Below are 13,502 nucleotides of genomic sequence, written 5' to 3'. Positions count from 1 at the left end.
CCTGCTCTCAGCGTTCCAGCGCCATGACACCTGACACCGCTGCCCCCTCCTTACCTGTGCCACCTGGAGGGAGCATCCACTCGCGCTGGCCACCACTGCCGTAGGTAATCTTTCCTCCTTTTTCTTTGGGAATACAAATGTAACCGGCGTCTTGGGCTCAACAGGTAGGGCAAATAAATTTGGCTCCGAGGAGTTAAATTCACCCAGGTACCGATGTGTGTCACGGGCTGCATGGCCACCAGATGTCAACAGGTAGAGAGCACAGAAAGTGGCCTCCAATGACTTCCATGGCGCATGTCAGCATCAGGGAGGGTACGCCCAATGTGGCCTCCAAGGATCTAAACTTCACCCGGGCATTTGCCTCACAGGCTGTGGCCATGCATTTGCTCGGGGGGGGGGGGGCATGGGAATACATGGCCCCCGAGGCGACTACCGGTACCTGGTGACGGATGTAGCAGACCCGTGCCTGCCAGTAACCATCCGACCCAGGCCTCCTCCTCTTTCATCAAGAGTCTTCATCTTGAGGGTTCCCCATCAAGGACAGTAAACCAACTGATGCGGAGAGAGGAGCTGCCCCTTTTATCTTGAAGGTTTCCTGTCCTTTAAGGGCGGATCCCCTCTCTCTCGTGGTGCCGTCAAGTATGATGGAAAAAAAACCCTTTTAATCACATCTACAGGAAGTAATTATGGGACTTTTGATACAGCTTGGTTACACCATTACCACTCTCCACAACCTTTGAAATGGTGTCGTTTCCGGCTTGCCATACATCTCAAAAAGACTGCTGCCAAATTACCCCCTTCGTTTTATTCAGCATGGATTTTTTGGGGTGACTTAGTACAGGCTACTTGGAAAGTGAAAGATTAGTTTCCTGTAATAAAAACCCACTTTATAATGTTTCATACACTTTAAAAGGGTTGTGCAGTTTGCAGAAAAACAAAAAAACTATTTGTTCTACTTCTCAGCATCTGTACTTCAGTGTCAGACACCTGCCGGATGTGGAGCAGCCAAGAACTAGGACAGATGATGATATCAGGGCACCTTTTTATTGGAATTTAATGAGTAATTGGTACATCTTTATAGACGGACTTTAGATCACTGCAAAATTTGAAAAAGTTTAGAGCGCAATTTAATGGTACAGTGAATTATTACAGCACCAAAGTGTAGTGTTACAATTCAATACAACACCATTGTTGGCCATAATTTAAAAGTACATGTGGTAAAGAGAAACACCATCACTTTGCTGGAAAGTGAAAGTCAATTTTGATGTAAGGGACACCAGTGTCATTCGGCATTTACTTATCAAATCGCAAAATTGCAACACAAGACAACCACAAAGGCAACGAAACGCCATATGTTTTCACAATTTGGATTTACTTTTGCAGTACAGACATTAATTCAATCCCTATTTAAAGCAACATTTGAAGTTAGGACTCAAATCAATTCAATACTGCTTTTCATGTTCGTATCATTTGAGAGAATTAAATGCAAGCCTTGCCTGCATAATACTATGGGCATCAGTCTGCAGACAACAGAGGTGGCTACAGCCATACTTTGAGCTGGTGTCAGGAGTTTGAAAAACGTCACAAGAATAACACACTAGGAGCTGAACAAACCTGATCATAAAGTAACAGAGACGATGGCAGGAACTGAGGCGCTGCACAAAATACTTACAAGTTTCTTACAGCAAATCAGATTAAACCGATCATAGGTTGCGTATTTCATTTAAACCTGATATATTTCTAAAAAGAAAGCATTCAGTACATCAAAGCAGATTCTACATTAAAATAACGATAAAATGTCAGGAGTGAAGGCACAGAACTTCAGAGCATGGGTTACTTCTAGTACAGTCAAACTCAAAAAGATCAGTTCCTTCAAAGAGTAAGCTAGAAATGGCAGAACAGATTTGGTTTGTAGACAGCAGCCTTATCAGGAAATGAAACAGGAGCAGGGCACAGAGCAGTCACCAGTGCAGTATTCTTGGTTTTCAGTTTTTACATAAAGCAGGTTTTGCAATATCGAGTTTCATACAGTGTTCCTAATTTCCCAAATATGTATTTTGTAGCAGATTCAGAAATTCTCCCATACATGGTGCGGGCGTCTACTGGTCCTCCCCATAGATGTCCGTCTTCTTGCGCTTCATCTCCTCAAAATCAAACTCTGATCCAGTCATCCTCTTGTAGATATCCTTAATGTCGTCGCAGGTAGTTTCAAAGTGAGTTGTTGGATCATATGTGCGTGAAATAAAGATCTAAAGAGACAATCAGAAAATAAATTAGGAATGAATAGGCCACCAGTATTAGAAAGAAAGTCTAATTTCCTCAGTAAAATCCTTCCTATATACATCATTGTCTTCAGGAGACGAACCCTTCTTAACACCTTACTGACATGACATACTAGTACGTCCCGTCAGCTCCTCGATTTATTGCGGGCTCAGAGGCTGAGCTCATCTTTGACAGATGATGGCTGTTAACCTGTTATATGCTGCTGTCAATCTGTGACAGAGGCATTTAATATTGAAATTACGGAGACCACCCTGTTCTAACCACCCATCGGTGCCCTGGCGATGCATATATAGGTTGACATGACAGCCGGAGATTGGTAAAGAACCTCCCCTTGCCATCACGATTAAGCCATCCTGTGGATTGCATTCATAGGAGACCATGCTTTTTGGCAATATTGTCTTATTTCTGTAAATAATTCATAGTACAATTGTTTGGATGATCACAGGTGCAAGTCCTTTAAAAAGTCTACAACATACAATGAAAAAAATAGACGTTTTAAAAATATACAAAAAATAGAAATGAAAAGACAAAGTTTGAATTACTTTTTCCACCTCATTAAATAAAAGTGTAAAAACAAGTGGTGTAAGTGGCAACAGAGCAATAAAAAGGTGATCAGATCATCTCTACCTCAAAATGGATATTAATAAAAAAAGCAGCTCAATATGCGAAGTAGAAGATCTCCCACGGCTCCATCACCAGAAAATGTAAGCATAATGAATCTTGGAAACTGTCAAAACAATTTTTTTTTTTCCACCACAAATTTTTTTAAAAAATGCACATTTGGAATTGCAATAATCATATTGACCTAGAGAATCTAGAGATCATTTTTACCAAATACTGAATGCTATAATTAAAAAAAAAAAAAAAAAAACAGTTGCAGAACCGTACTTTTTGCCATTGCACTGCACTTAAGATTCCTCCCCCCCAAGCTTACCAGTACATTAGATAAAATAAAAAATAAAAAAAAATGCCAAGACAGGAAGGGGTAAAACATACTGGACAATCAGCAGTTTTTTTTGTATCCAATGGAAGCAGTCTGGCCGCCATTGACTGCAGCAAGCACTACAGGACAATTAATGTGCCATGTCATGGTGGCCATTCCTGTGCACCACGGCAGCTCTCTGCTCCACCACTGAGACCATTTATTTGTAGGGGATACTTTAGAGCAGGGTAGGCGGACCTGCGGACTTCCTCAGTGAAGCTCCGCCCACGGGTCACCTCATCGTCAAAACGACACATGCGGAGGCATCCGCATACATCGGCACGGCCTGCGTACCCAATGCTAAAGACAGGGCACGCAGGCCGCATGCCGACGGAGGTGGAGCTGATAGGAGGAGGTGCGGCCGTGGGTGGAGCTTCACGGAGGAAGTACGCATCCCTCCGCAGCTCCTCCATAAGCTAGTGTGAAACTAGCATAAGGTAGTTATCGACTTCAGTCAACATTACTTCATAGAAGGGGACCTTGACAGACTAAAAGCTTCCTCCCCACGCACTGCCCAATGAGACCCCCAGCCTATCAGCTTTTATTTGGGGGAAACTTGGCAATAAGGGTATGTGTACACAACATCTTGTCCACAGTTTTTCAGAGTTCTTTGTCCACCAGATCTAGGGGTTTTTGAGAATTTTTTGCATTTTTTTTTTTTTTTTTTTTAGTGTCTTTAACTATACTTAATAAAAAAAACTGCTAGTGGATTTAGAAACAAAAATGCTCAAAAAGATAACCAGACAACTTCCAAGCATATTTTCAGTCATCCCATTCACTTGCAACAGTATAGCGCACGTTCAGAGCAGCAGACACCTGAAGATCGGGCATCATACTTCTTTTAACCAACTGGTGTCTTTGGAAATTTGAAGTAATGAAGTGTCTCTCAAAAATTGAAAATATCAATAGAATGTAGTGTTTTGTTACATAGAAATGTAAGTGTCCATTCTTTTACACATTTAGTAAGCACTTTGTGAGGCAAGTTTTGGAGCAGACCCTCCGAGATGACATACCCTTAGCATTCTATTTTCCTGCAGCGCTACCAAAAGGTGAAAAAAAAAAAAAAGGCATTGGCACAATGCAAATTCAAAGCAATGTGTTGTCTGTGAAATACAGCACTTGACCTCCAGAAAAGTAAAAAAAAAAAAAAAAAACAGAACTTTGTTGCTGCTTTTCCTGCGTATAATAGAAACACGTCACCACTTCTGCATTTTTTTTTTTTTTACAAACTCCTAGTGTTGGCTTACAAATACTGAATGTGCGAATAGGGCCTTAAGGGAATCTGTCAGCAGGTTTTTGCTATGTAATCTGAAGACAGCATGAGGTAGGGGTTAAAAGGAACCCATCACTGGAAAAATGCTATTAGTCTGCAGATATAGTGTTAATCTGCAGAGGTTAATAGCGTTGCCACGCTGCCCAGCACCTGCACGCAACCGAATGCAGTGACAAGAAAATTACGGTCATATGTTAAAGTTTGGGCACCCCTATTAATGTTAACCTTTTTTCTTTATAACAATTTTGGTTTTTGCAACAGCTATTTCAGTTTCATATATCTAATAACTGATGGACTCCGTTATATTTCTGGATTCAAATGAGGTTTATTGTACTAACAGAAAATGTGCAATCTGCATTTAAACAAAATTTCACCGATGCAAAAGTATGGGCACCTCAACATAAAAGTGACATTAATATTTCGTAGATCCTCCTTTTGCAAAAATAACAGCCTCTAGTCGCTTCCTGTAGCTATTAATGAGTTCCTGGATCCTGGATGAAGGTATTTGTGACCATTCCTGTTTACAAAACAATTCCAGTTCAGTTAAGTTTGATGGTCGCCGAGCATGGACAGCCCGCTTCAAAACATCCCACAGATGTTCAATGATATTCAGGTCTGGGGACTGGGATGGCCATTCCAGAACATTGTAATTGTTCCTCTGCATGAATGCCTGAGTAGATTTGGAGCGGTGTTTTGGATCATTGTCTTGCTGAAATATCCATCCCCTGTGTAACTTCAACTTCGTCACTGATTCTTGCACATTATTGTCAAGAACCTGCTGATACTGAGTTGAATCCATGCGACCCTCAACTTTAACAAGATTCCCGGTGCCGGCATTGGCCACACAGCCCCAAAGCATGATGGAACCTTCACCAAATTTTACTGTGGGTAGCAAGTGTTTTTCTTGGAATGCTGTGCTTTTTAGCCTCCATGCATAACGCCTTTTTGTATGACCAAACAACTCAGTCTTTGTTTCATCAGTCCACAGGACCTTCTTCCAAAATGTAACTGGCTTGTCCAAATGTGCTTTTGCATACCTCAGGCGACTGACTGTGGCGTGCTTGCAGAAACGGCTTCTTTCACATCACTCTCCCATACAGCTTCTCCTTGTGCAAAGTGCGCTGTATTGTTGACCGATGCACAGTGACACCATCTGCAGCAAGATGATGCTGCAGGTCTTTGGAGGTGGTCTGTGGATTGTCCTTGACTGTTCTCACCATTCTTCTTCTCTGCCTTTCTGATATTTTTCTTGGCCTGCCACTTCTGGGCTTAACAAGAACTGTACCTGTGTTCTTCCATTTCCTTACTATGTTCCTCACAGTGGAAACTGACAGGCTAAATCTCTGAGACAACTTTTTGTATCCTTCCCCTGAAAAGCTATGTTGACTAATCTTTGTTTTCAGATCATTTGAGAGTTGTATTGAGGAGCCCATGATGCCACTCTTCATAGGAGAATCAAATAGGAGAACTACTTGCAAGTGGCCACTTTAAATACCTTTTCTCATGATTTGATACACCTGGCTATGAAGTTCAAAGCTCAATGAGGTTACAAAACCAATTTAGTGCTTCAGGAAGTCAGTAAAAAGTTGTTAGGAGTGTTCAAATCAAGAAAATAAGGGTGCCCATACTTTTGCACCGGTGAAATAGCTGTTGCAAAAACCAAAATTGTTATAAAGAAAAAAGGTTAACATTAATAGGGGTGCCCAAACTTTAACATATGACTATCTATTCTCCTTGTCAGCATTCAGTTTCAGTCATGGATGCGATGGAGCTGCTGGTTCAGTCACCGCTCTGAGTATACATAGCGGCCTCTGTCCCTGCACCCCCCGCCCTGACAATGGCTCTATATTGGGGCTCAGTCAGGGCTCCATGACAAACCGAATGCTGATAGGGAGAATAAAGTCAATTTTCTCCCTGCTGCTTTCAGCTGCATGCAGGCGCCAGATAGTAAGATTACGCTAATAACCTGCAGGTTAGCAGAATTGTTTCTGGTGACAAGTTCCCTTTAAAAACACAGGTTTCAGTGATTTCTCTCTTACCAAGCTCCATGGTTTTGTTTACTTGCAATAACTGTTTTAGCACCATCAGCTTATAATTGTTGAGCGCAGTGCCCACACTGTATTATTTATTTATATAGCACCATTGATTCCATGGTGCTGTACATGAGAAGGGGTTACATACAAATTACAGATATCACTTACAGTAAACAAACTAACTGACAGACTGATACGCTGAGGGAATAGGAGCCAGTGAAGAGATTTGCAGAGGGGAGAAGAGGAGTAGCGAGGAGAGAGATTAATTAGTCGGGCAGCAGAGTTAACAAAGGACTGGAGAAAAGGATGTTGCAGTAGTCGGTGTGGGAGATGAGGGCGTGCATAAGCATTTTAATAGATTGAGGGTAGAGGAAAGGATGGATTCTGGAAATATTTTTTGAGCTGGAGGGAACAGGAGGTAGAAAGAGCTTGGATGTGCGGTTTGAGGACAGGGCAGAGTCAAGGGTTACTCCCTAACGAAGATCTTTGAGAGGGGGGGGGGGGGAGAAGATGTGTTCAGACTTGTCCACATTGAGCTTGAGGAGCGAGTGGAGAAGGAGGATATGGCTGATAGACACTCTGGAATTCTGGAAAGCAGAGAGGTGATGTCTGGGCAGAGATAGATTTGAGTTTCATCAGCATAAAGGTAGTACTGGAATCCATGGGACTTTGTGAGTTGTCCCAGGCCAAGTGTATAGATTGAGAAGAGTAGGGGTCCTAGAACAGAGTCTTGGGGGACTCCAACAAAGTGGGTGGGATGAGGAGATAGTGTGGGATTGGAAGACGCAGAATGTGTGGTTGGAAAGGTATGAGGAGATCGAGGATAGGGCGAGGTCTTTGATGCCAAAGGAGAGGATCTGTAGTAGGAGGCAGTGTTCAACTGTGTCGAAAGCAGAGAACAGGTCTAGAAGCAGGAGTAGAGTATTGTCCATTAGCTTTGGCTGTAAGTAGGTTTTTAGTAAATTGTGGTCAGGGCTGTCTCAGTGGGGTGATGGGGGCGGAAACCAGATTGTAGATTGTCAAAGAGCAAGTTAGATCAGAGGTGGAAGGAAAGTTCAGCGTGGACGTGCTGCTCCAGGAGTTTGGAAGCAGCTATATTGGGCGATAGCTGGACATAGCAGTTGGGTCGAGGGTAGGCTTTTTAAGGATAGGCGTGATTGTGGCATGTTTAAAAGCAGAAGGGAAGGTACCAGAAGTTAGTGATAGGTGGCAGAGGTGGTTAGTGATGGAATAAGAGTGGTGGTGAGGTTGGAGAGGAGGTGGTATGGGGTCGAGTGCACAGGTTGTGAGGTGTGATTTGGAGAGGAGACAATTTAGCTCCCCTTCAGTGATGTTAGATAGGGAGGTTATGGGCTTTGGGCATTGGTCTGGTATACAAAGAGGTTGTGGTGGTTGAACAATGAAGACTCGCCTTGTTTGGTTGATCTTATTTTTGAAGTGTGTGGCAAACTCCTCAGCAGAGATGAGGGAAGGTTGGAGGGGGGCAGTGGTGGGCGGAGGAGGGAGTTTTGTCAGAACAGGTGCACCCAGTACACATCATTGGATTCATAGCCTCTTTGCCTACAACATGCTGATCTCAGATGAAGTAGCAAAAACCTACTGACAGATTCTCTTTAAAGTGGTCATCTAGTAAAATCAAGTTATCTTCTGTTCACAGGAGAGGTTAAAACTTGATCAACAGGGGTCTGACAACTTGGGCCCTCACCGAGTCAGAATGTGGCACTTATATCTTTGTTAAAATACAGAAGCAGGTCAGACGAACGACCACTACCCCATTCAATGTCTTCTGGAGCTGTGGAACATTGCGCTCGAATTTCTGGCAGGCCAATAAAAGAATAAATGGAGAGGTGGTTGGTGGGCATCTAACCTGCCACTCCATCTTGTAACAGTTAACACTTCTCTGTTGGGAGTTAAAAATGTTTCCAACAATGAGACACCCACCGATTAGCAGGTTATAACACATTGGGTAGGTGATAACTTGTTTTCAAACATCCCTTTAACCACATCTTTAGTTTTGCATATAATTCATATGCCTCATAATGTCTGCAAAGACAAACCATCAGTCAGACAGCAAGGAGTGTGGCTATTTGCTACTAATGCCCAACTTTTACCATTGTCTGCTGGTGTCAGATTCTTTGTGCTAGTTTATAAAAAAAAAAAAAAACCTATAAAAAAGCAATGTTCCCATCATGAGCTTGTGACACTGCACTACACAAACACGCAGTGAAAAACCACAAGTAATCCAATTTAAATAACGGGTGCGGAAAATCTGAAGTGTCAAATTCACCAAAAGCTCATCATGGGAACGTAGCCTTAAAAAACTGAAATGTCTTTAGAAAAAAAAAAAACATATTGCACGGAATGGGAACAGATTGACAGCCCCCAAGCAGCTTCCCCCATTATACTCTCAGTTGTAATTCTTATCTTGCTTCTAGAAAAACAATTCTTAAAAGGGAACCTGTCAGGTCCCAAGAACCACCAGCAGTTGTATCTGCCTATAAATTCCCTGCCCAACAGTCCCTTTACTACATTGGACACAAACAGATGTTTAGAAAAAAATATTTCTAAAGTCCATTTATGATACGGGAATTATGCATTTGACTAGCTGATGCAGCAATAGTTACCCCAGACTAGTCGGCCCACTAAGCATGTTATCAGGTCGCTGAGCAAGAGACTTCCAATCATGCATAGTGACGTCTTCTGGCTTCAGAGGCTCAATGATGTGAGGGAACAAGCCACACAAGTGCGCAAGATTTGTATAGTGCTGATGATGATGCATACTCTTGTAAGTTACCGTATGTTATCATGCCCACAGGGGTATGACAACATGCTAAGTGGGCCGTCTAGTCTGGGGAACCCCTATTTAATAAAGAGGGGAACATCTGAGGAGGTACCACAGATGCAGAATTGTTCCAAAGAAAACTATTAAGAAATAATGTTCACATCTACAGAAGTGATTAATGAATCTTCTGAATATATAAAGCCAAAACGAAACCATAAATACATTTCATTCCTATAACCAGATCAATGGTTACAGATTATAAATATATATCACTGTGCCTTCATTAGAATGCAGAATACACAATAGTCACACAATATTTAGTAGGGTACTTAGTTCAGTAATATGCTTGTCATGTTATAATTATTATAATTACTAGTGTATATTTCTATAAAACTTACTTGACTTTCTGTTCCCAAGTCAGTTGGAGCATAAATGTCACTAACACTAACAAACCTAAACGAGGAGAGAAAAAAAAAAAAACCTCCATTAACCTATTTTGATTAAAATACATTTAAATGGAGAACTGGTATCAAAAAGTATTCACCCCCCCCTTGGCTTTTTACCTAGTACAACCAGTGTTTAAATAAATATTTTTGCAATACAATTTGTGTGTGATGCATCAGCACTACATAGTTTAAGTCGGTGAAGTGAGAAAAATATAGGCACAAATTAAACTTATTGGATCAAATAACTACAAATTAACATGTGCATATGTATTCACTCCCTTTGCTACCAAAGCACAATCAAATCAAATGGAATGAACATGGCACCACAACAAACCTGCCAAGAGAGCTGACCACCAAAATTCTCAAAGGTAACCCTGAAGGAGCTGCAGAGTTTCCATGCAGAGACTGGAGTATCTGTCCATACGACCACAATAAGCCACACACTCCATAGAGGTGGCCTTTATGGAAGAGTGGCAGGAAAAACCACCATGGTTACTTAGGCCTGTTTCACACTTCCGTTTTTTCAAATCCGTCAAAATCCGTTGGTTTCCGTAAAAAAAACGGATCCGCCATTTTTTTGAAGGATCCGTTTTTTTTGTCCCATAGACTTCCATTAGTGGTTACCGCGGATCCGTCAAAAAAACGGATCCGTTTTTTTAAAAACGGATCCGTTTGCATCAGTTTCCGTCAAAAAAACGGAAACGGATCCGTTTGGCGGACACAAAAACGGAAGTGTGAAACAGGCCTTACCGGTAGCCGGTTTTTCCAGAACCCATGACAGCACCACCTGAGAGAGGGATCCGCCCCGCCAGGACAGGAACCTACTGAGACATAAGGGGCAGCACCTCTCCCCAGCTTCAGTTGGGTTACAGAGCATTGAGAGGACTTCCAAGTTAGTTACATGTTTAATCCAACACATCACTCAAAAGCACCCTACTAACTGTGCACACCCATAAGGTGAAAAGGGGGGGGGGGAAATATACGGGTGCTGTCATGGGTTCCGGAAAAACCGGCTACCAGTAAGTAACCATGGTGGTTTTCCCTTCACCCATGACAGCACCACCTGAGAGATTTTTGGAGACTTCGAAACACCTTAGGGAGGGACCACCGCTTGCAGCACCCTTCTACCAAAGGTTAGGTCAGCAGAGGAGGATAGATTTAATCTATAGTGCTTAAAGAAGGTGGAAGGTGAGGCCCAGGTAGCGGCCTTACAAATCTGTTCAATTGATACCTCTGCCTTTTCAGCCCAGGAGGTCGCCATGGCTCTGGTGGAATGAGCCTTGATGCCGTCAGGAATCGGAAAACCACTAGCTGAGTAGGCTACACGAATGGCCTCCCTAATCCATCTAGCAATAGTCCCTTTCGAAACCCCATGGCCTTTCCTGGCACCCTGTAAATCCTACGAATAGGGACTGGGACCTCCTCCACTGGCTAGTGACAGATATGTATTCTAGTAGAGCTCTCTTAACATCCAAACTATGGAATTTTTCCTCCCCCAAATTTTTTGGGTTCTCGCAGAAGGATGGGAGGACAATCTCCTGACCCCGATGGAAATCTGATGCTACCTTAGGCAGATAAGCGGGGTCTGTTCTTAACACTACCCTATCCTGAAACAATTGCGTATAGGGTGGATTTATTGAGAGAGCCTGTAAGTCGCTAATTCTGCGGGCTGACGTAAGGGCCACTTAAATGATCGCCTTTAGGGTCAGAAACTTTAGGGGTAGCTGGTGTAACGGCTCATATGGTTCCTTTGTAAGGGCTTCTAGCACTAGGTTTAAATCCCAGGGGGCTATTCTGGGTATTGGGATAGGCCTAGCTCTATGGCAGGATTTAATGAATCTGGCTACCCACCTATTTGATGCCAATTTGCAGTTGTAGAGCGCCCCTAGTGCAGACACCTGGACTTTAAGTGTGTTCACCGCTAATCCCATCTGCAACCCCGATTGTAAAAACTCCAGGATGGCACTAATCGGGGGTTCTTTTTCTAACGGCTCACCCAGGAACTGTAGGAACTTATTCCATGTTCTGCCGTAGATGTTAGTCGTCACTGGTTTCCTGCTCTTTAGCAGAGTGGCCACCAACCCAGGGGAGAACCCTCTATCCATTAAAAGCGACCTTTCAAATTCCACGCCGTCAGATGGAATCCTTTGACCGGCGCGTGGAATATTGGGCCTTGAGCTAATAGGTCCGGGATTTCTGGCAGAACCTACGGATCGGAGAGGGACATTCTTTGTAGCAGAGAGAACCAAGGCATTTTCGGCCAAAACGGGGCTATTAGAATCACCCTGGCTTGATCGTTTCTGATCTTCCTGACAACTGTTGGGATCAGAGCCACTGGGGGGGGGGGGGGGGGGGAAACGCATAAGCCAGTCTGAAGTTCCACTGGATGTGCAATGAGTCTACTGCCCATGGCTTTTCCCTTGGGTTTAGGGAGCAGAACCTTTGTTTGCCTGTTGTGCTTGTTGGCAAAGAGGTCTATTACTGGTTTCCCCCAAAGCTGCGTTATTTTTTGAAAACTGGACCGATTTAGTGTCCATTCTCCTAGCCTCAGGGTATTGCGACTCAGAAAATCTGCCTCTATGTTTTCTGCCCCTTTTATGTGTAAGGCTGTCAAGGAGTGTAGGTGCTCCTCTGCTCTGTTCAGAATGTCGCTCGCTGCTTCCATTAGGGAGTGTGATCTTGTCCCTCCTTGGTGGTTGATTTATGCCACTGTTACCGTGTTGTCTGACATGATGCGTACATTGCGACCCTGGAGTAGCGGAATGAAGTGACTTAGGGCCTTGTTCACTGCCCACAGCTCTCTTAGGTTGGAAGACGCCTCCCTTTCTTGAGGTGTCCAGGAGTCCTGGCCTATGAGGCCCCTTAGGTGTGCCCCCCACCCCGAGGAGCTTGCATCTGTTAAAATCATATCCGTGTCTGTCCCACGGTATTCCTGAGGTCAGATTTGTATCGTCCAGCCACCAGTTGAGAGAGTCTCTGGTTTTTACAGAAAGCTCCAGCAACCTTTGTGCCGATATCTCCCCCTGGAGTTGTCGGGTGTGAAATTGAGCCCACCTGACCACCGTAATACAGGATGTTAGGGTACCTAGTAGGGACATTGCTCTTCTCAGTGTCATACATGGCTGGTTCCAGGCCGCCAAGGCCAGATTTTGCACCTTCTCTATTTTGGACTCTGGGAGCAGACACTCCTGCCTTTCTGAATCCAGCATGAATCCCAAGAAGGTCTGTTTTTTAGGGGTTGTAATTTGGATTTTTTTAAATTGATTATCCACCCTAATTCTTGCAAGGTGTCAGTCACCCGTCCCAAGTGCGCCGTGCAGTGGTCTTCTGAGCTGTCCACTATAAGGAAATCGTCCAGGTATGGTATTATGACCGTATCGTGAATCCGGAGAAAGGCTGTCACTTCTGCTATAACCTTGGTGAAAACTCTCGGGGCTATGGCTATGCCAAATGGAAGAGCTCTGAACTGGAAATATCTCAGTACACCTTGGATATAGAGCGCTACCCTCAAGTATTTTTGGTAATCTGGATGGATAGGGAAGTGATAATATGCATCCTTTAAGTCGACTACAGCCATAAAGCAATCTTGATGTAGTAGCTTCACAGCCGTAGCCACTGACTCCATCTTGAAGGTTTGGTTTCTTATCCATCGATTGAGCAGTCTGAGATTTATGATAGTCCTGAATGATTGATCCGTTTTTTT

General features: G+C 43.4%; 1 protein-coding gene across 1 annotated transcript in view; it reads right to left on the bottom strand.

Annotated features, from left to right (window-relative positions):
• Positions 1 to 1,030: 1,030 nt before the first annotated feature.
• GDI2 (GDP dissociation inhibitor 2) overlaps positions 1,031 to 13,502 on the bottom strand; it is a 76,668-nt gene continuing 64,196 nt past the window's right edge. Inside the window, exons 10-11 of the mRNA XM_073589065.1 lie at positions 9,752 to 9,806; positions 1,031 to 2,249 (exon numbers count right to left, since the gene is read on the bottom strand). Of these exons, the coding sequence (XP_073445166.1) occupies positions 2,100 to 2,249; positions 9,752 to 9,806 (205 nt within the window). The 3' untranslated portion in view covers positions 1,031 to 2,099. The remainder of the gene's footprint in view (positions 2,250 to 9,751; positions 9,807 to 13,502) is intronic.

The sequence above is a fragment of the Dendrobates tinctorius genome, unplaced genomic scaffold (assembly GCF_039654945.1).
Source record: "Dendrobates tinctorius isolate UK_male_01 unplaced genomic scaffold, ASM3965494v1 ptg000105l, whole genome shotgun sequence".
NCBI classification, from domain to species: Eukaryota; Metazoa; Chordata; class Amphibia; order Anura; family Dendrobatidae; genus Dendrobates; species Dendrobates tinctorius.
The sequence above is the reverse complement of the archived record's forward strand: the minus strand, read 5'-3'. Positions and strand labels throughout refer to the sequence as shown.